Genomic DNA, 22,506 nt, shown 5'->3' on the forward strand with positions numbered 1-22,506 from the left:
AAAATAAAACAAACTCACTCAACATAAAATACAGTAATGTAAGGAAAAGTACAATTACAGTTACAAGTGAAAAAAGTTACTCACAAAAATACAAATTACCTAAAAACGTTTAACTTTTTTTTAATCTACAGGTGTGCTGTAGTACTTTTTTGTAAGAAAAAAAAAACTTCTGGTCCATTTAATAAAGGAAAAAAAGCGGGGAGATATTATTGGCTTTCAACTGTTGGTCAGTAATTAACAGGTGTAATAAACAAGAGGCTAAATGAAAATCTTTCAAAGGACATTTAACCAAATTTTACATCAACAATGGTTTATGTGGTAAACTATCTGTACTTGTATAGCACTTTATTTTGCTTCAATGTTTTTAGGCTATTCACCCTTCAATAAACACATTCAAACTCATACATATGCCAAGCTGTGTTATAGATTTTTTTTTTGTTTTTGTTTCATTATTATAAAGAGAAAATTAAACACACTAATCGTATCTACAAAAAGAAAAAAAAAAGTCGGAACTGTAACTATGCAGTCATATGTTTACATCACTTTTTTCCATCACAATGTTTTTATCACTGCTGCTTACCTGCACTCTAAAACATGAAATTGTCTAGATTGGGGGTCTTCAACAGGGGGTCCGTGACCACCAGGGGTCCTTGGAGGTACTGCATGGGGGGTCACGAAAGTTTTGGTTGATTAGACTTTTTTTTTTTTATATTCCCCCGCAAACTTTTCCACTAATTGTAATGTCTTTAAATACACATTAACATGAATTCAACACACTGTAGTAAACAGATAAATGGAGGCAGAAGATGTCTTTCAGTCATCAAGGCACACATTCAGTGACACACAGGAGCTCTTTCAAGCTGGGCACCGTTTCATTCACAACACCTGTCCCATCAACGAGGAATCAGAAATACTTTAATAATCACAGGGAGACAATTACTTTAATTGACTCCATCTGTAATAGAGTGACTATAGGACAAGTTTGATATAACACAATTTCATACAATATATATAATTAGGGGGTCCCCCCTCCATCTCACCATCAGTTTGGGGGTCCTTGGCCTGGAAAACTTTGAAGACCCCTGTTCTAGTGAGCTGTATTTAATAAATTTTATTTTTGTTTACAATTGTGTGTACAAAATAAAATCTAAGCCTTTTTATGCTTAAATATATTTAACCTTCAGAAAATAGAATTGTAAATGATTGCGAAACAAATTTATTCTATAGTCTTTGGACCCCCTTGATTAAGCCTAACTTCTAAACAAAACAAAAAAAAAAAGAAAAGAAAAAAGAATGGAAAATAAATCTAGCTTTTCCACTGTTTGGGGTCATAAATAATTGATTTTTAGTGTGGATTTTGCGGGCTCTAGGACCCCGGCGCCCGGGGCTGTGAACGCCACTGGTCACGTCACGACACTGAATGTCGGTCAGATGCTGAGAGCTCGCTGCGTGATTTATCGATATTAGGTAAGAAATAAAGCATTTTTGACAAATTAATGGCTGCAATTATTTTAACAATTCCATGTGTTTGTTTGCTTTTTAGCGTGAGTATTTTTAAACATAGTTATAATTAGGTTAAGCAGCAGGGCTAACGGCTAGCTTGACCAGCAGTAGAATATGAACAAGCCGTTAGCTCCCGGACCGCTGCTATCCGCCTCATTGTCTGAAGTCAGCTGCTTGTTTCGCTCCTTACTGACTTCTGCTTTCTGGACAGTTTTATTGCTACTTTTGATTAAACAACACTCCGGGCAGAGCTTTATTTATTTTCGACTTCGTTCCCCTCAGTCAAATTGAACAAGCTTGAACATGTCAAACATGTTGTTTGTTTAAAGCTTGCGTAAAGACAGCTGTCGTCAGTCAGCTTTTCACTTCTGTTGATGTGATGCAGCTGCTCACTTAGAAACCTTCTCATTTCCACAGTACAATCTTTATATGTTGACCACAATGTTTCTGTTCCATGTTAAGAAAAAACAAAACAATGCTTTAAAAATGTATCTCTGTCACGCACCCCTATCATCTTTTAGTTAAACTAGTTAAACATTACACATCTGCCATGTTTGCTTCTCCAGAAACTTTAAAATGGGGTTCAATGTGGGTATGTTTATTCTTTTTTTTTCTTTCCTTTTTTGCATTGAGAGAAAATTTGATTTAGGAAAAAAAAAAAGCATTTAATCATCAGTTTTAAACAGGGTAAAATTGTACAAGGGTTGTCATACTCAATCAGTCAATCAAGTTTATTTGTATAGCCCTTTACAATAGCCAAATGGTACCTAAAGTGCTTTACAACAAAGCCATAAAACAATACATAACACATACAGATACAATTAAAATTGCTGTAATGGTGCAGCGTTGCAGGACATTAAAAGCCTTCCAGATGTGCATAGAAAGGAGCAGACAGAAGGAGGACACCTAAGAGACAGTATTACCCTAGTCAGAATTAACAGATACTAACATTTTTAACTCGATACCGATACTCAGGAAAATATTTGATACGCGATACCATTTTCGATACCACGAGGATCAAAAAAACAGACATCCCAAGTCTCCCGGAAGTTACGGGAGTCTCGCTGATATAGATAGTTGTTCATGGATGATAAATTATCCCGGATTTTACCGGTGGTGTTTTTTAATGCGAGTGAGAGCTTGCAGGCAATAATTCATTCATCATGTGAGGATAAGAACTACTTTGATTGCACAGACAACAAGAGAGTACTGGGTGTCGGGAGTATGTTACTTTTGAACCCTGTGCAGCGTATCTGTCCAAAGCGATGCTCTGTTCAACGAGCGTTTGAGGCGACTGGCTGTCAGAGAGCTGATTGGATCAGTCCGATAAGTTGCATAGTCACCTAGTTACCACTCAAAGCTGTGCATCTTGTGAAATGGCAGAGATTGAATCCTCGAGTAAAAAATGAAAATATAGGACTAATTTTACAGCAGAATATACTAAAGTATATCCATGTACAGTGAAGGTGAGGAACAGTGGCGGAACTAGACCAAATTTACCAGGGGGCCAGGAGGGGGGCAGCATGTTTTCATGGGGGCACAGAAAAGCATGAAATAAAAAACAGGGCAAGGGATTCAAATATATTAAGAGAGCTGCATGAAGTGAAATTTCTTTTCAAATAGCTTCAATAGAAATTCTATTTCTTATTAGGTCAATATACATTTATAATTTAGGAATTGTACATATTTTTGACTTGATTTAAGTTAAAACTACTGTTTTCTATCAGATTTGAATTATAACTCAAGAAAAACTGTTAAATCATCTGTAAAAATTTAAGGATTTATTAAGGATTATTAAGAATTTAAGGATTTTATTTTTTGTGGAAAAAAAAAACATTTAGCAGATGAAAACTGGGATCCTATCTCAGTACCACTGAAGCTATCACCTTATTGTTTTTGAATAATTAATAAAACAGAATTTTTAAAGAAAAAGAATGAAGTAGTTCCGAAGGACCTATCAGTAACCATGTCTGTTGCAGCGCATATCATCATTGGAATTTCTGGCCCCCTTTGGCCCCTGTCTAGAACCGCCCATGGTGAGGAATGATGACACCGTGGCGAGGTGCACTGTATGCTGAAGTCCCATGAGCAGAAAGCACAACCGATGTTCAAGGGGGTGGGGGGGCTTGATTAAAAAAAACAACAAAATTAACCTAAGTGTTCCTTCTTTTGCTATGGTTTACACAACAAAAATAAATGCTGTATTCCCAGCAGCTGCTTCTGTTCCAAAAAAAATCTGAAACTGAAAAGTGAACAGAATTATTCAATCACACAGTGTTCAGAAAGTTAATTTCCCTCTCTTCTGCAATCTAGATGAATGACTGTTTAGGTGCCAATGGTGTTAGCACTGGCCTGAATTTGCCCTTTTTTTCATAGTTGTATATTCTGTTTACTTTCATAGCTTCTGGGAACTTGGCATCATATTTCCGTTGTTGGTCAAACATGGATGGTAGCGTCGGCTGTGTTTGATGGTGTTTGGACACAGGTCTACTTCTATCTGCTTCATTCTGTGACTTCAAGAGAGAAAATAACACTTTTCAGTCACCAACATTTATGTAAACATATCAACTCTATGCTTATGTATACTGACACTGTCAATTAACGTAATATGGGCACACTACATGCCTGATTTATTTATTTCCATTATGATCATTAACGTGACATTAGCCTTGAATTGCTAGCTGCAGCGAATGGTGGTATCGATACTTTAGAAAGACAGTATTGTATCCGGATACGGCATTTTGGTATCGATACTTTTGACAACTCTAAATTATACCAAACTCTTCCACATGTGTGCAGGAAATAAGACATTGAAATGGTTGCAGAAATCTGGCCTTGACTATAACCTCCTAAACATGCATTGTTCTCTGAAGAAATCTTTTTGAATTTGTAGTTTTCCATAACTGAAGTATTATCCTTTTGTTTTAGTTATTTATTCTGTTACCTTGGTTTTTGTGTCCACGGTGCATGCGTCAAGACCTAAAATTAGGATGGTAAAAGACTACAAAGGTATGTCTGAATCTCAAAAATTACATGCAAAATAAACTGGGTTAACAAAGTCAAACTTTATGTATAATTTAGTTAATAGATCATGTATAATGAAAATAAAATTTTTGAAAACCCCTTGGATATTCAGCATTGGACTAATGTCAAATTTGTGGAGCAGGAATTAAAAATGATGCAGAGAAATAATTTTATTTCAGTCATGAAAGCAGCCTCAATGGAAGTATAATCAGTATCTTTAAAAGTCTTATATCAAAATGTAATTGCTGTAATTGTAACACCCCCATGCAGGCTGCACATTCTATTAACCATGTATTATGAGTCATAACAGAGGTTAGGAGTTATTATCAAGCAAGATTTTACTTAAAACATTCTAAGAGAGGAAGTACCAGGAATACTACATGGATCTGATGACAGCCCAGATGATTATACTTTGCTAGAACTCAGAAACACTCCAGGAATTAGAGGATCTGAGCGCCTCTCCTGTCTTCTCATGATTTGTGCTCAAATGTAATTTGATCCATGTCCTTTGAGTGGTGCTGATCTGTGCAGGCAGGAAGCTTTCTCAGTAAGATAACTGTCATTAGGAGAAACTGGAGAACGCAACTATGGAGTCCAATTGGGGCCATAAAGTTTGTTTACAAATAAATTGCACCATAAAAAGACATTTGTTTGAAAAATAAGACATATTTGGAAAATATGTTAACCTAAAAAATAAAAGTTTCTTCAAAAGAAAAGAAACATTTTTTTTTTCAAACTTGCAGATTTTATTACCCTGTTTTGGCATGGGGGGGCAGGGTCTCAGAGGACAGGGGTGTCATCACTGGGGCTCAACACAACAGCTGAACAACCTATCCCCAGCTGTTGCTTTCACGGACCATGGGAACTTTTTCTCTCTCTTTTGAACAAACTTAGTTTTCAAGTTTAATCCTTTATTGAAACAACCTTATGTTTTTTCAGGTTTAATTAATTAATTATTTTTTTTGAGCATTATTTTTGAGAATTATTTTTAGGTTAAACAAACTTTTTTCCAGTTCAAGTTTTTTTTTTTCTTTTGAAGAACTTTTCCATGCCAGGTATATATATTTTTTCTCTTCTGAACAAACTCCTTTTCGGATATAATTTTTTTGTTTTGAAATAAATGTTTTTTTCAGGTTTACAAATTTTTTTTTCTTTTTTTAACAAACTTCATGGCTCCAATTTAGCTCCATAGAAATGTGTTTATGAAAAGTATATTCTGTAGGTTTTTAAAAACAAGTTTTACTCACTCTCGGTTAATTCAAACATTCACTAATATCTTTAATACCACACAAATTTTAGCCTTTTTTTGCTCCACATTTTATTGTCCATGACAACTCTGTATGTATTCCTTGATATTTATGACTTTTTTGCTTTTCTTTCTCTCACTTTATTCAGCTGAACTTGATCTTCCAACGGTACCTGTGGCCTAAAATCCACCAGAGAGGCCTAACTGGGTGGGAGGAAACACCATGAGTAGGAATAACGTCCTTCTGAAAGTGATCCTGCTGGGCGATGGTGGAGTTGGCAAGTCTTCTTTGATGAACCGCTACGTCACAGACCGCTTTGACTCGCAGTCTTTTCACACCATTGGCGTGGAGTTCCTTAACAGAGACTTGGAGGTGGACGGGCGGCTGGTCACCCTTCAGATCTGGGACACGGCGGGTCAGGAGCGCTTTAAATCGCTACGCACGCCGTTCTACCGAGGCGCAGACTGCTGCTTGCTCACCTTCGCTGTCAACGACTTGCAGAGCTTCCTGAATCTCAGTTGCTGGAAGAAGGAGTTTATGTTCTACTCCGACGTTAAAGACCCAGAGCGCTTCCCTTTTGTGGTGCTGGGCAATAAAGTTGATATGGAGCAGCGGGAAGTTGGGGAGGACGAAGCACGGGCCTGGTGCGAGGAGAACGGCTGCTGCCCTTACTTTGAAACCAGCGCTAAAGATGACACTAACGTCACAGCTGCGTTCGAGGCAGCCGTCAGGGTGGTCCTAGCTGCCGAGGACCAGATTGGTCATGCACTGCTGGGCAGCACTATCGACCTTCACGGCAACCGTAAAGCGTCCCGCGGGTCATGCTGCTGAAAGCCCATCGGTACTATATTGCCTGGCTTAAACTTGCCTGTTAGTTGTGACAACAGGTGTTCTGTAGATTTAACCTACTGTATCGAGTAAGGATACGTTGCAGGAGATACAGCTGCTGCTGGTGTCAGGGAATTCAGCTCCTGCTTGTGAGTGAGTTGTTGCTCCAATGAAGGTACAGCACTCTGTGGCAGGCGTGCTTCTTCTTTTCTCACAAAATACTGCTTTTTCTTCCTGCTTATATGCGAGGGTGGTATCAAATAATGGAATGAAGCATTTCGTTTTTATCTAATTTATTGTCAGACAAAGTGTGCCAGTTCTCTCACAAACACACAGAAGTGACCAGTTGCCCTGATTCCAGTTGCCCTAATTCTGGAGCTTGAAATGATTAGGCATGGGTTGGTTTTTGGTTTCAAGGTAATGAAGGTTTTAGATTACTCAGAAATGTTCCATGATAATGAGAGATTTTAGTATTCAATGCAAAAAGGTGCAGGAGTTTTTTTTTTCTGGCTATATGCTGCATACGTTAATGAGCTGCCCCTCCCCTACCAGTTGCTAAGCACTTTAGGCCAGCTGACTGAAATAATGGGAAAATATTTTTCTTATTCTTACAGAATATTTTTGTTGATGCAAATTTCCAGTTTACCTTTATTTTAGTAATGTTGCATTACTGTGGAGGCGGCTTGATCTCATCTAATAAATTGGTCTGTTTTTTTCTGAATTAACAAGATAATTTTTACAAACATAAACAAAAACTTTATGAGAAAATGCTGCTCTGATTTCCTACTGGATGTTCTTTTACTGTTGGCATTGCAGGTTTCTAAGCAAGACACCTTCCTTCAGAGAAGTTTCAACATGTCCTGTTTGTTCAGTTTAATTCATTTTCACTTTCTTTTGGGATTGAGACACTTTAAAATTCAAATGCAATCCATATTTGTCAACTTATGGTACGATTTCCCTCCTTCCCCTTTTCTTCACTGTATACCTAATTAATTAAGAAAAAACACACCAGTTTCTTTTATTTACCTGTGCATGCAATGTGCTTCCATACAACTAAAGTTCAAACTAGGAAATTGTCGATAAGCTGTATAAAATCAGGGAAATCCAAATTGCTTAAAGGCTGGTTCACATGGCAAGATTTTAAAACTGTCGAATGATTTTCAGAACTTAAGAGACCGCAACAGCCCAAAAAATTAGGAAGTTTTGGTTGTTTGGTGTGTTTGTCCAGCCACACAACAAGCGCAGCACGTCATACCCAATCTGATTTAGAAATCCTCAACTCATATCGAGCGAAGAGACCACAGACAGTGTCTGTGTTTGAAATAAAAAAAAAATATATATGGATGCAAAGAGTGTCGCCTAGCTTTATTTGCTATGATGATTTGGGGGGAGAAATTAGTTAAAGGTATAGTGGAGGATGTTCTTTTTCCGGGTGGATCATCTAAATAAGTGGTCCTCCTAATTGTCAATCATTCTGGTGATATGTTTATGTAAGGCTTTCCTCCGTGCTCGTCCCCATTTTCGTTTACCGGTTGTGAGTCTGACATAGTGGAAAAATTGCAAATCTTCTTTAGGAAAGTAAGCTTGTATGAACGATGCAAACAGCAACTTTAAACAGAGCGAGGATAAATGGGTTCGTGCATGTTCTCGCACGCATTTAATAGGTGTTCCCTTTCGGCAGCGGCTACATTATACCTTAAAAATGTTTTTTTAAGTGAGAAAGGATATTTATCCTGCTTTAAAATTTTCTGTAGTGCACTATATGGGCTCACATACAGACCAGCACTATAAACTACAGAGCTGTTGTATTGGCTACAGTGATCGCTCTCTAAAGCGGTCAATCACTGGTGGATTTCCCGCTGCAGTTTGTAGCGACTGGAAGTGGATATAAAGTGTTTTTAGGTGGTAAAAAGGGCAAGTACTAGAGTATAAAATTGAATATTTTTGGTCTAAAAGGGTTCTCAGAAGGGGAAGATGGTGCTGATTTCTGCACCCATTATCTTGCTCTGTGAACCGGCCTCAAACAGCCAGCATAGCCTGAAAATCTCAAACTTTGAAGTTGCTTTACTTTCAGATTAGATGTAGATCTAATGAAGATATGGAGATTTAAGAAAAAAAACACACACACACACGTTGCTGTGCATGGCTAGCTAGCTAAGACTGTTTTTTTCTTTTTAAGTCATACTTTCAGAAAAACAAACGCTACCTAATTTTCTAAACCGCAGCTGAAAGAGCTAAAACTCTGGGTGGGGAGCCGCTGAAATAAAAGAAATGTCATCACGTAACACATTTCTGTTTTTAATGTTTGAGTAAATACAGTAAATAGAGTATTTTAGGTTGTCATGCTCAGTCTGAAACCAACCTGAAACCAGCCCATGCCTGATAGTTTTAACCCTTTAAAGCCCGATCCAAGAATAAAACAAAACAGAAAATTACTTTTTTTCGGTTTGAAGTTCTTATTTGGCCTTTTAACAAAATATGTAAAAAGAAAAAACAAAAATACATGTTTGACATTAATAATTTATTACTATGCGATAAGTCAAAATAATTTTTTGTGTAGTCTTATGCCCTCTGTTATCTAATTGTGTACAATAGGATTTTGAGCAAAATTTTTACCATTAAATTATGCAAAAGGTGTCAGACGCAAAACATTTCAGAAACAGTATGTATCAAATATGATACATTTGGCATTACAGGGTTAAAAGTATCATCTACAGGTGCTGGTCATAAAATTAGAATATCATGAAAAAGTAGATTGATTTCAGTAATTCCATTTAAAAAGTGAAACTTGTATATTATATTCATACATTACATACAAACTCATATATTTCAGATGTTTATTTTGTTTAATTTTGATGATTACAAATGACAACAAATGAAAATCTCAAATTCATCATATCAGAAAATTAGAATATTACTGAAGACCAATAAAAACAAAGGATTTATAGAAATGTTGGCCAACTGAAAAGTATGAACATGAAAAGTATGAGCATGTACAGCACTCAGTATTTAGTTGGGCCTCCTTTGGCCTGTATTACTGCAGCAATGCGGCGTGGCATGGAGTCGATCAGTCTGTGGCACTGCTCAGGTGTTATGATAGCCCAGGTTGCTCTAATAGTGGCTTTTAGCTCTTCTGAATTGTTGGGTCTGGTGTATTGCATCTTCTTCTTCACAATACCCCATAGATTTTCTATGGGGTTAAGGTCAGGAGAGTTTGCTGGCCAATTAAGAACAGGGATACCATGGTCCTTCAACCAGGTACTGGTAGCTTTGGCACTGTGTGCAGGTGCCAAGTCCTGTTGGAAAATGAAATCTGCATCTCCAAAAAGTTGGTCAGCTGCAGGAAGCATGAAGTGCTCTAAAACTTCCTGGTATGTGGCTGCGTTGACCCTGGACCTCAGAAAACACAATGGACCAACACCAGCAGATGACATGGCACCCCAAACCATCACTGACTGTGGAAACTTTACACTGGACTTCAAGCAACGTGGATGAAGTGCCTCTCTTCTTTTCCTCCAGACTCTGGGACCTTGATTTCCAAAGGAAATGCAAAATTTACTTTCATCAGAGAACATGACTTTGGACCACTCACCAGCAGTCCAGTCCTGTTTCTCTTTAGCCCAGGCAAGACGCTTCTGACGCTGTCTGTGGTTCAAGAGTGGCTTGACACAAGGAATGCGACAGCAGAAACCCATGTCTTTCATACGTCTGTGTGTGGTGGTTCTTGAAGCACTCACTCCAGCTGCAGTCCACTCTTTGTGAATCTCCCCAACATTTTTGAATGGGTTTTGTTTCACAATCCTCTCCAGGGTGCGGTTATCTCTCTTGCTTGTACACTTTTTTCGACCACATCTTTTCCTTCCCTTCGCCTCTCTATTAATGTGCTTGGACACTGAGCTCTGTGAACAGCCAGCCTCTTTAGCGATGACCTTTTGTGTCTTGCCCTCCTTGTGCAAGGTGTCGATGGTCGTCTTTTGGACAACTGTCAAGTCAGCAGTCTTCCCCATGATTGTGTAGCCTATAGAACTAGACTGAAAGACCATTTAAAGGCTTTTGCAGGTGGTTTGAGTTAATTAGCTGATTAGAGTGTGGCACCAGGGGCCATCAATTTTGAACCTTTTCACAATATTCTAATTTTCTGATATGATGAATTTGAGATTTTCATTTGTTGTCATTTGTAATCATCAAAATTAAACAAAATAAACATCTGAAATATATGAGTTTGTATGTAATGTATGAATATAATATACAAGTTTCACTTTTTAAATGGAATTACTGAAATCAATCTACTTTTTCATGATATTCTAATTTTATGACCAGCACCTGTATGGTAGTATACAGTTTCTTTATAAGCTAAAGTGTTTTCTGCATTTAGAACATTTGATTACTGAGGTTCCAGCAAACACTGAACATCAGTGGATCATTTGTGGTACGATAAAGGGAAAATACGAGGGCTCTAGAAGGAAGAGATATGTTCGTACTCGACAGAAAGGGAATGTTGATGGTCAGGTTTATGGCTGTGCCCTTTAGTTACGTGGTTATCTATTGTTTTCTTCTGCAGGCTGTAACAGGGAATTATATTTGTACTGTATGTCTAGTAATGTGATTCATGAAACCGCGTACTACACAACAAATGTTTAAACTAAAAAAACCTCAGTAGTTCTGCCTCTGGTATTTGTTTTTTAAGACTTTTTTTCTCATTTCTATCAATTACGTTGAGCTTGAAAGGTTTGATGAGGGAAAGTTAAAGACCTTTTTCCTTACTAAGTGGGAGAGCTCTAATTATAAACAACCTCCTTGTAATCCTGTGTTGGCGCTAACATTCCAGGCTTTCATCTGTGCCTGGCCAGAGGGTCTCCTGTGCCTCGCTGATAAAGGGCGTCCACTTCATACCGTTGGTATTAAAGTTCTCGGTTGAATGTGAAATTGCAGGAGTGAGGTGGTTTCTTCCAGTGTCCGGATTCTAAATCACCTCTTGGTTCTTAAAGTATTACAACAGAATACAAAGTATTTAGAAATAATGGCACCTCCATCATTGTATTTGCATCCCTGAAGCGATCCATAATTTTAAGATTGTTTTTTTATGTTTGGTGTTAAAATGCTTACTAATTTTAACTGTGATTTTCATTTATAGTATTTTCAAAGCATTTTTCAAACAATATGTTAACTTTTTTAACCTATGCTTTTATCTCCCCATCTTTTCTTACATCACATTTCTTTTGGGCTTTATAGCCTGATACATTTACCTCCTGAGATTAGTTTTTATTTTTTTAGCAAATGTTTTAAAGGATTCCACTGTGAAAGTGAATAGAACGAGGTACTATTACATTATTCTAGCTGCAACCTGTTTTTTTTGTTTACGTTGTTGGGTCATTTAACCTTTGTGCCGTTTTCTGCAAAGATGTTCAAATATGAAAGGATATCATCCATTAGAACAGTTAAAGATGTTCCATACCCTCACTGGAAACCAGTAACTTCACAGAAATCGCCAGTTTATTGTAAGGTCATAAGGTTTTAGGACTCGGATAAACTGGAAGAACCGCAATTAATGGTTTATTTGAATTCTGCTGTATGTTAATGTTTGGGTACAAATTGAGTTATGTTGAATAAATCAACCTGTGAGCTAAAAGGGTGATTTGAAAACATAAACTCTTATGAGGGCTAATATTTTATTTGTGATATGAAATATGATTTTCAACTGCTGCCTCAGTTTTCTGATTTTGCATAATGGTTTAATTTTTTTTAATCATACTTGTCTGAGAAAAATTTGCCTCTATAAGCCAGTAGCATTACCCTTCTAAATTACCCCCCACCCCATTTTTTTGGTCAACTTTTTGCTTGTTAAAATGATTTTTCTGTTTCTTTTAGTTTCAAGATTATAACTACATTTGCTTTCAGTGTAAAAGAAGAAAAAGATTGCGTAGACGAGTGCAACTAGAAAGATCTGTTCATTTTAATTCTGTGCTGATCTATTAGACAGCTTCTCTTCTTGTACTTTGCACTACAAAGGGCAACACTGTGGAGGATGCTCTCCAGTGCTTGGCTTCAAATAAAACATAATACCAAATATTGATTCTGTTTGCATCTTTTTTTTATATACCATAAATTGGTCATTTAGTCTTCTGAAACCAAACTGCATACATTTTAATCACTTGATATCTATCACCACTAATCAGTCTCGTCTTCCTGTGTTTATCTTAATACCCTTACTCTTATTGTGTGCTGCATAGTTTTTTTTTTCTGGGACCACCCCCGTGTCCCAAAAAGCAAAAACATGTCTAAACTACAATTAAAATAGAGAGAAAACAGACATTGCATTTCTTTATTTTCATTTTTAACCAAGGTTGTCTAACAAACACTGAAATCTGATCTGGGCTTTGACATCCAAACCAGTTTTCTCATTATAGATTTCAGACAATCAACAAGAAAACAAAATCATTACTCCTAGATTAAAGAGAAATCTAACAGTATTTAAGCAATTCGCAACTTAGGAGCCTGTGGAAAAAATCTATAAATGGCAAGCAACCGCTATAAAACAGAAATGATATACATATACACCATAGGCTTATCCAACAGTTAATGACAGCAGAATTTTAGTGCTGTCAGGAGATGTCAAATGTGTCTGCAGAGTATGGAGAGGACAGGGTCCCTCCTCTGTCCCTCTGCATCCTCCTGTAAAGGTCGTAGCCTCTCCTCTCCTCTTTCGCCCTGTGCTTTAGCATCTTCACATACATTTGGTACACAGCCAGGTGAAGGCAACAGTGCACCTGTGGACACAACGAGACGCAGTACAAAACGATGTACAAAACACCCGGACCCAGGCTTCTGGCCAGGAGCCAGGGAGGAGCGAGTAAACAAAACAGGGACTGACTTCAGATTCATGTTTTTTTTTTTTTTTAAGGCAGCATGATGACATTATTTCAACTGTTCCATTTATTTATTTTTTTAAAGTTCTTTACCAAAACACACAAAAGCAAAGGAAAAAAAAAATTACAAACAAGCTCTAAGAAATAAAAAAAAACTCACAGCTAAGGACGGTTTAATCTGTATAAATCCTTTGCAAAAAGATTTTCTCCCAGTGTTGATCAGAAGAGAAGTTCTGTATATTCAGATTTGCTTAATGCTCCCATTAAATCCATCTTTATTAGCTTGGACTAACGATGCAATGGAAATGTTGGAGAATTTAAAAAGGAAATGGCTGCTAAGGTTGAATTTAATATTAATTTTGTTTAATCCACTGATGCCCAAATAATACAGACAGTCCAATAATATCAAGATAGTACAAAAAAAGCCCATCACATTTTTGCAGCCATCAACCAGATTCTAGCATCATTTTTCTTGGACATTTGACCGCCTTTTTTTTTTTTCTTTTCCCTTTTCTCTCAACAGAACGGTAAAGCTTATTTCCTCTGAAAGACCTAGTTCTTAGTCTAGCTTCTGTCCTTAAATTTCTCACAAAGTTGAACTCTGGACCATTCCTTTTTTTTTTTTTGCTTTGATTTTTCGAAGTGCGAACTGTTTCTTCTCTTTTTCTCCATTTCCGATTGTTATGTTGATCATTGTCCCTGTGGTTTTTGCGAGTACTGCACCTACATCTGCGTCAACTATGAATGTGTACAGCACTTCTATGGGCTCACATACAGACCAGCACAACAACCTAAAGCGTGAGTATGTTGCGGCCTTTAGGAGTCAAAAACACAGATTCAACAGCCATTACGCTCTTTAAGAGTCAGTAATTTAAAAAACTTTCAGCATAACCAGTTTGTTCTGAAATGTGCAGGACAGAGCCCTGGAAGGGGGGCCCAAGATGTCACACAAAGGGTCGGTATGCTTATTTTTCATAAGCGCATTGGTGTGAATTTGAGTGTAGCTTGGACAAATTTGAGCGTAGCAGCCCCACTGGAAAAACGATCTAGAAATAAGTAAAAATGTCTTAAGTGTATTTACCCTTAATTTGAGTAAGTAAATGAGATAGTGTGCCAATGGAATGAGTGTTTTTATTCTTAAAATAAGATAATATGCACTTGGAATAAGACAATGCAGTTGTGTTTTCTTATTTTAAGTGTAAATTGTCTTGTTCCATTGGCAAGATCTCTTTTACCTCCTCAATCCAAGAACAAATGCACTTATTTTAAGAAAAAATGACCTATCTAGATGTTGATTTTTTTCCAGAGAACCCTGCAATGATTTCAAATGCAGATCTTACTGTCGATTAGCCAAGGTGGATCCTGGCTTAATTAACTTTAATCTGACCGTCTGGTTCAGATGCGTGAAAGTCTATCAGAATGTGATGTTTCACCCAGAACATGACCCCAAACATACAGCACAACTGGTTTTGGAACGGATAAAGCAGGTTAACCCATAGCTTCTGGAATGGCTCTGACCTCAACCCTGTTGAGAAGTCACTGAAAAAAACTTAAAGCTCATTCTAGGACACTAACTAAACAATTATTTAATGTATTAATGTAATTTTCTGTATAATAACATCCTGAAAAAAAGTTCAAATGCATCATCAAAAGGCTAAAATTTATACGGCAGATGTGTATGTAAACTTCTGACGTCACTAGAAATGTTTTAGTAAATTCAGCTACAATTAGTTAAGTTGTGTTATACAATAACTACAACAAAATTGCTAACGATTAAAACAAAGCAATTCTTTTATCATTAAAAACAAAACTCAGTCATAATAAGCAGGAAACATTTTGTTGTGATATCAGGAAGTTACTTTATAATTAAGCACCTAGTGCTTTAGCCATCCCACATTGAGAAACATTTACAGACCTTACCAGATCTAACAATTCTGAAATTAATCTCTGAAGCCATTTATTGCCTCCGTTTGAAGCAAGGCTACAGGATGGTCACAGAAATTTAACCCTGTCTTTGTCCAGAGAGCCCTCTCCTTTGAGACGTAATACAACCCCTCTTGCAGAGACTCGCAGTGCAGGTGGCCCCTAGCAGAGGCTCCTTATTGGCTCGATTTTCTAACTGGCATGACTCCATTGTTGCTTTTTTTTCTCCCGCCCGTGAGAAAAGTCCCGAGGTCAGAGTGAGACCGCTAGACTGTTTGTCTACTCCAATAGCAACCAGATGTGAGGCGTGGTGGCCATACTAACCTTTAATCCCTTGTTCTGCTCAGCAGCTGTATGCTGCTATAGGATTTTTTTAGCCTATGTTTTAGTAAATTAGTACTCTGTTATGATTTGTCTGCAACTGATGGCAGAGATAAACATCGGAGTGATGCAACAAAGAATATAAGGCCTGCTTTAAATCACAGCGTCAATTGAAACAGAGAGAAAACATACAAATTCTTATAAAAAGTAGGATAAAATAGTATCTTCTAAAGTCCATGACCATAGGTAGTTCTGTGCAGGTGAAGTGAAAGGATAAAGGTGTCGCCGTTCCCTTCAGATCCCCTTGTAGATGTCAGAGTGGTGACTGAGTGGACAGGAAGCCGGGTGCCTAACACCTTCCACCTATGCCCTTTCTCCCAAGATACCGCAGAACGGCAAAGTTATAGGTGCTTGACACAGTATAGGTCAGCTATAGAGAGACAAGGAGAAGAAAGATGAGGAGACCCAGGATATCTACAAACATAACAACAAGACATGATGGTGCTAATAGTTTTAGATTAATATAACAGCTCCTGTAATGGAGCATGCAAGTATAATGGCTGCATGCTTGGCTAGAACACCGCCAGACATTACAGCTCTATTATGCTGTCTGTGTCAGCTGACAAAGAGGAACAGAGAGCAACAGTACAAGAGTCATCAGTCATGGAGGCCCGAGATGCCTCTCTGCCTACACTTTGAGCGTTAGTCACATGAGCCATGACGTGGTTTTTGTACCCTGACCTGGCCCTCGGCTTCGACACTTACCAGAGCCAAGAGAGTGACGCCAGCCCCGGCGAAGGCAGCAATGTACAGGTTATAGGTCGTCTGATACTAACAGGAGGAAATCAGAATGATTATTATTTTTTTCCCCCATTTCCTGTCAGACCAGTGATGAAATGAAACAGACACTAAAGTTTGAGTTCTTACCTCTCTGGTTTTGCAAATATTGGACAGGGTCATACCACAAGCTTTTCCTGGTATTGCATTCCATGGCAAGAGTCCTGAGAGGGGAAAAAACAAACTCAATTTACTTCTAATTGAATTACATAGATACAAACAGAAATATAAATATATTACTGTATTTCCTCGCTGTCAACAATCAATCACTTTTTTTCATTTTATATTTATGCACAGTGGGCCTGTGCTCTGACAAGGTTGCAAGTACCCGGTTTGATCCCCACAACCTGCACTCTCGGTCCCTGAGCAAGACCCTTAACCCCACACTGCTCCCTAAGGGAATGGGTTAAATGCAGAGGTAAATTTCTCCAGTGTGAGATCAATAAAGTTCAATTATTTATTTAAAATGATCCAAACAGGACAGGCTATAAAAGGGAAAAAAACCAACATTAAAATCTGTACTGATCTTATTGTAATAAGGTTACAAATCGCTCAGTGGAGCAATGTGTTGTGAATGTATTTCCAGCTGAAATTGTTGGCTTACAATTCTTTTGGCACTTTGGGGAGTCATTTACGATCCCTAGAGCATGAAGGATGTTGGAAAGTTGTTGTTTTACCATCCGAGTTGCTAAATTAGATTCCTTGGAAATGCTGTTTCTAATGTTTGCACACATAATTCTGCATTCATGTCTTGAACGAGTCAAAAGCTCTTATGATTTCAGTTATTTGCAATGTAAGCAGATCCAAAATGTATGTCAAACAGAAGTATAGAGGACAGAATTTCAAGAGCTTTCCGTTAAGTTTAAATCTTTTAACAGGGAACACACAAGAAGTGCTGCTCTTTGGTTGTGTTTATTTCCGTTTATGTTTAACGTCATTCATCTAGGAATGAGATCATAACAAATGTAACAGTTTCAAGTTAAAGAACTATAGCGACCAGCAGGAAAGCTAAGTTAATAAGCTAACAACCATTTTAAATACAAGATAAAAACAAGCAGTACAATCAGTTTGCTTCTTGGCGGAGGTCTCTGCTCTGCAAGTGCTTTTCTAGTTTGTTGTTGTTTTTATTTCTACCCAAGCTGCTGCAGACAACAAATAGAAAATCTTTATAGGATTTGGGTTAAGAGAACTGCAAATTGATTAATTTCCTTGTGTAGATTATGCTCACGAATGGGATTTCAGTATTCGAATGATCACGCTTTAGGATAATGGCCAACCAATTCATATCAAGTGCTGTCTGCACAGAGCAGATTCACTGGTATTTTCACCTAAACGATAAGAACGAACCTGATTAAATCTATACATTTACATTGTGTAAAGTTGCCAAAATATAAATGTTACCGTATTGCCTTGCATCAACACAGAGCTGGTTGATACTTGCTGGCGTCTCAGTCAGAATGTCTACAACGCGGCAAGTTGCTTCCATGTTGTAGAAGAAGTAGACCGGCAAGGCCGAGAAGGCAAACACCAAAAGCCACAGCACAGCAAGAACGTACGTCATCACTATAAACTGCAGAGAGACGTCACACATTAAGAGGCAGCACAAAAATGCACAAAGATTCCTGTGAGCCTAAAAGATTCTCAACATCCACAGGAAGCCAATCTCCCAGTTCCCTTTAACTTGTACCACTCTGGACCTGCTCACCGAGGAGCTGAGGCAGCGGCCACACATTGTGCTCCTGAACTCTCCGAAGGTTTGCTTGGCAACATTTGTGGTGTAGAAGCCCTCAGCCAGTAGCGCGATACAGTAGAGGAAGAAAAAGGAGGCCAAACCATAGATGACATACTGGAAATACTGAATGCTAAAAGAGAAAAAAGAACAGATAAAAAGGAAGGACTTTGCAAAATCTATACCACAAGAACAAGAGAGTAAACCCCATTAAAAAAAACAGCTTACACGTAGGCAAGAGTGATGTACTCTTGAAGGTTTCGGGCGAAATACGTCTCGATGAGTCTCTCTGTTTCTGTAAGTGCCTGGTGACCGCAACCGCAGAACAGGGCAATGCCAGAGAAGCAGAGCAGCATGGCGATGAGGGAGCAATATGGCACCCCGCCCAAACAGCGCATACAGCAGTCATAGCAACCTGGTAGGAAGGAAGAAAAACCTAGAAATCAGTATACATTTACAGCTTTTTCATTACGTTTTTTTTTTCCCCTTTGAAAAGAATCAACTTAACAAATTAACTGGGCAGGAAGAAGGAAAAATAATCTCAAAAATGAAATATCTGTGAACCAGAGAAGGTATATATATATATGAACCATAACTCAAGACTGGCTACCTCAGCAGATAGCCCAACTATCATCCACTCTGTACTTAAGAACTCTCAAATTTAGTGTGTGTTCATAATACAGTTTTACTTAGGTTTGTGTATTAAAATTTCAAATAGTAATAAATAAATATAATATTGATGCTATAACTGTAATAATTGGCAGTGTAACAACATTGTGTGGCACAAAAAACTCTGATGAAAGTTAAGTCTGCCCAGAAAGTTCGTATTCATTACGAGAAAGATCTGTATGCATCTAATGACTATTATAGTATTTCTATCAAAGTAGTTTTTAAGATGATACCTTTCTGATATAAAGAAAACTCAAAGCCAAACACAGGCTGACAATTATAAGCACTGAAAGCACTTTTGTCATCAAAAGATATAAAATTATATCCAAGAATGATGATCTGCCCGAAGGAGGTTACTTATTATTTAGGCCAAACAGGATCACAAATAAAATATATGGGGGAGCCATTTTATGAAAGCAAAGCCTTTAAGATAATACTGCAAAATGTAATTATGTGGGAGATTTGTGTATATTAATGCCAGTTTATTTATATAGAAATGAACAGAAGGTTAAGGTATACAAGTATGAAATTATTTGTTTTTATAGCCATGAAATGGAAGTAGATGGAGAAAATGGTAATGTGTAGATGTGAGAGATGGGTGCATTTGACCTCCACAAGTTTGAAATTAGTTTGCCTGGCAACATTTTTTACACTCTGTATATAAAAAAGAAACAGAGAGCAAGATATTAATGTTATGTGTAATACAAGCTACGTGGCTGCCAACAATGTAAAAGGTGGCCTTCTGCTTTGAATCTTCCTGACTGAGCTAAACTAAATGGCTTCATTCAGATTAAACAACCATATATAAAGCAATATGGGCTTAAAGACAGTGGAGATTTTAAAATATTGCAAAAAAAAAATAATTTCTTTCAGTTTTAAATGGGTCAATGACATTAATTCAAAAATATCATTAATATTTCAAGTAATATTTCAAAAATGTTGACCAGAAACTTTGACTAGATCATGTTGCAGAATAGTTTGTCTTTGAAAATGTATCATCCCAACAACTGTGATGTGCAGTTTAAATAAAAAGGGCCAACGATACAAGGGAAATGCAACTGCCTGGACCCCACCTCTCACACCCTGACTCCATTCACTACCCTGCAATGAAGAGTGTGAGAAAAGCAGAAGGACAAGGGACTGGAAACACAGCAAGGCAGAGATGGAGAGAGGCTGCTTTTGTGACTGCAGAGACAACAGTATTTGTCTCAAAGCATTGTGGGGGCACAAGGGCCACCAATGTCAAGCAAACAAAGGCCAGAGGCACCTCTTTGCTTTAGACACACATATGCACACACACAGACTTCCTTCTGAGGAGACACAGAAAGGTTGGGGGGGGAAAAATTATAGAAACTGGGGTGTTGCCAAGGCTGAAGGAGGATGGAAATCTGAATAAACAATGCAACTTGTGTACATGGGTGACTTTGCACACAGATGGGCACAATGGGAGCAGACAGACTGTGGTTGGTACCATTACAGTAAACACAGATGGCAGGAGGGGCAAAGCGATAGCTCTCTAATTGAATATATTTACACCAGCTTAGTTGACTGTGAAACAGAGACACAGGCCTGCAAACTGACCTCTCCCAACCAGGTAGGATATCAGGCTGACTTTACATCCACCAGGCTTAAAAAGTAAAAAGACAAACTCTCTTGCTAAAACACAAACCTCACATCTCAACGCTGCTTATACACTGAAAAAAAAAATACAACTTAATTCTATTTAGTTCCTTTAACACAATAGTTTCATGTTAGCAATGTAGGACATAAAACAATTGTGTTAAAGTAACTAAATAGGATGAAGTAAATGCCAAAAACTTGCATTTTTTGTTTTTTCAGTTTAGTCGCACCTTGATTCCAATTAACCAATTAACGAGCAGCGGCTGTGCCCCAGTGGCTTTAAATGAAAACATTGAGAAAAAAAATAGGTGTGTGAAAATGTAAAGCTGTGGCTATAGCTCCCCACTCTAAAATGGAGAAAGATTGCAATCGAAAGTAAATGCGACAAGACTCCTCTTAAAGCAGCCCTGCCATCTGAAGCATGAAATAAATCTCATAATATGAGCGGCGCGTCAGGCATTGATAGCTGCCCTCTAAACTGGCAGAAAAGACCTTAATAACTTCTGACGCTCCCTCACAGGCCCTCTCACATCATCGCGCGATCACATGTAATCAAACAGAGATTTGATTTAAAATAAAACGGAATCTGCAGAAAAGAAGAAAAAAGGGAAAAGGTTTGAAGTTTCTTACCCATGTCTGATATGAAGAGTTGAAGAGTTGACTCCACCGCAGATGTGCTGGTAATGCGCGTCTCTCTCTCGCCCTCAGTCCCTCTATATCAATCCCTCAGCCCCCAAACAATGGACAGGGCCCACGATGAGTGCAAGTGCAACTTTAAAGAAACAATGTCGCTTTTCAATGAACTTCAGGGCGAGGGATAATGAAGAGGTCAGGGCTCCTCTACTTGCAGATGTTAAGGAAGGTCATTGTTGATGCTGATTTGCATGAAGGGGGGCGACGCGCATCTTATGCAAATCCAGAAGGAGGCTTGGGTTTTTGTTTCCATGGAAAAGTTTTATTCAGCAGACCAGTTATCAAACTCAGGACATTATTTGCCAAGATGTAAACCTAATGTTTCCCATGTGGCAATTTCCAAAACACAGTTTTATCTAATACTAATCTGAATGTACACCAACAGGTCAATCTTAATAAATTAGGATGCCATCAGAAAAAAGTTAGATGAGGTCAGAACATACACAACTTTTTACAAAAATACAGTCAGGTAAAATGCAAAAGAAAATTTTCACACACAAGTCCCGTTAGTGTTGTGCAATTGCCAGAAATGTGAAGCCTGTTTCATGCGGCTAATGCAAAACTTTTTAATTATCTCAGTAGATCTGTATTTATGTTTCTTATAAAGTATGAATGTCCTGATCTTGATGAAGGTTAATGTTCTTGCCACCCTGAGTAAACAAACATTTCTTGGTTCTTGCAGCATCTTTAGTCCTGTGTAGCTTTGGTTGTAATAATAGCAGCTTTAACAGCTCTCTGTTTTGTTGACTATCTTGTTTCTTCTTTCTCCTGAAAAGATCCATAGATTTTCTATGTGATCTAGGTCATGGATCCTGAACACTTTTACTCTTTGCCTTGAATCTAAGACTGAATTCAAAATGAAATGCAAAGAGGAAAAAAAGGACTCTGGACCTTTAAAAGGGTTCCGTTTCTTTTTTCTCCTCAATCATGCTGATTCTGACATTGTCTCTGGTTCAGGAGAAGCTTTACACAGGAATGCAATCAGTTGTAGCCTATACCCTGGATATATTTATGACTATAGAAGTTCAGCCACAGTCCCCACCTTGTTCATGCCCCCCAAACTTTGAAGTCCTATTAAAAAGGTTTTCCTTACACTCAACTTCTATTGATATGTTTGGTTACAGCTGTCTGTGAACACCATTTAAACAAATAACATTAGTCTTCTAATTCCCTTGGTCCTACACCTTAGAAATTGACTTTCAAAATTATCAAAGAATACTGGAAATATGGCACTATAACCACCAGG

General features: G+C 37.9%; 2 protein-coding genes across 2 annotated transcripts; one reads left to right on the top strand and one right to left on the bottom strand.

Moving 5' to 3' along the window:
• Nucleotides 1-1,406: 1,406 nt before the first annotated feature.
• Nucleotides 1,407-7,092, top strand: rab9b (RAB9B, member RAS oncogene family). Its single transcript, XM_038299049.1, has 2 exons — nt 1,407-1,467; nt 5,923-7,092. Exon 2 carries the CDS (start codon nt 5,997-5,999, stop codon nt 6,603-6,605), a length of 609 nt encoding a protein of 202 aa, XP_038154977.1. The 5' UTR covers nt 1,407-1,467; nt 5,923-5,996; the 3' UTR covers nt 6,606-7,092.
• A 7,764-nt stretch (nt 7,093-14,856) lies between these two features.
• Nucleotides 14,857-21,354, bottom strand: plp1a (proteolipid protein 1a). The gene is made up of 7 exons (XM_038299072.1): nt 21,198-21,354; nt 18,507-18,693; nt 18,255-18,411; nt 17,951-18,119; nt 16,640-16,713; nt 16,478-16,543; nt 14,857-16,142 (listed from the first exon to the last, which is right to left on the bottom strand). Exons 1-7 carry the CDS (start codon nt 21,199-21,201, stop codon nt 16,062-16,064), a joined length of 738 nt encoding a protein of 245 aa, XP_038155000.1. The 5' UTR covers nt 21,202-21,354; the 3' UTR covers nt 14,857-16,061.
• Between the last annotated feature and the right edge of the window lie 1,152 nt (nt 21,355-22,506).

The sequence above is a fragment of the Cyprinodon tularosa genome, unplaced genomic scaffold (assembly GCF_016077235.1).
Source record: "Cyprinodon tularosa strain WSP-4 unplaced genomic scaffold, ASM1607723v1 ctg42, whole genome shotgun sequence".
Lineage (NCBI taxonomy): Eukaryota > Metazoa > Chordata > Actinopteri > Cyprinodontiformes > Cyprinodontidae > Cyprinodon > Cyprinodon tularosa.

Coding starts and splice junctions, on each gene's coding strand:
- rab9b (XM_038299049.1), top strand. CDS start 5,997: ATGAGTAGGAATAACGTCCTTCTGAAAGTGATCCTGCTGGGCGATGGT.
- plp1a (XM_038299072.1), bottom strand. Junction 18,412..18,506: donor TACATCACTCTTGCCTACGT/GTAAGCTGTTTT, acceptor TTTCTCTTTTAG/CATTCAGTATTTCCAGTATG. Junction 16,714..17,950: donor TGTTGATGCAAGGCAATACG/GTAACATTTATA, acceptor TTCCCCTCTCAG/GACTCTTGCCATGGAATGCA.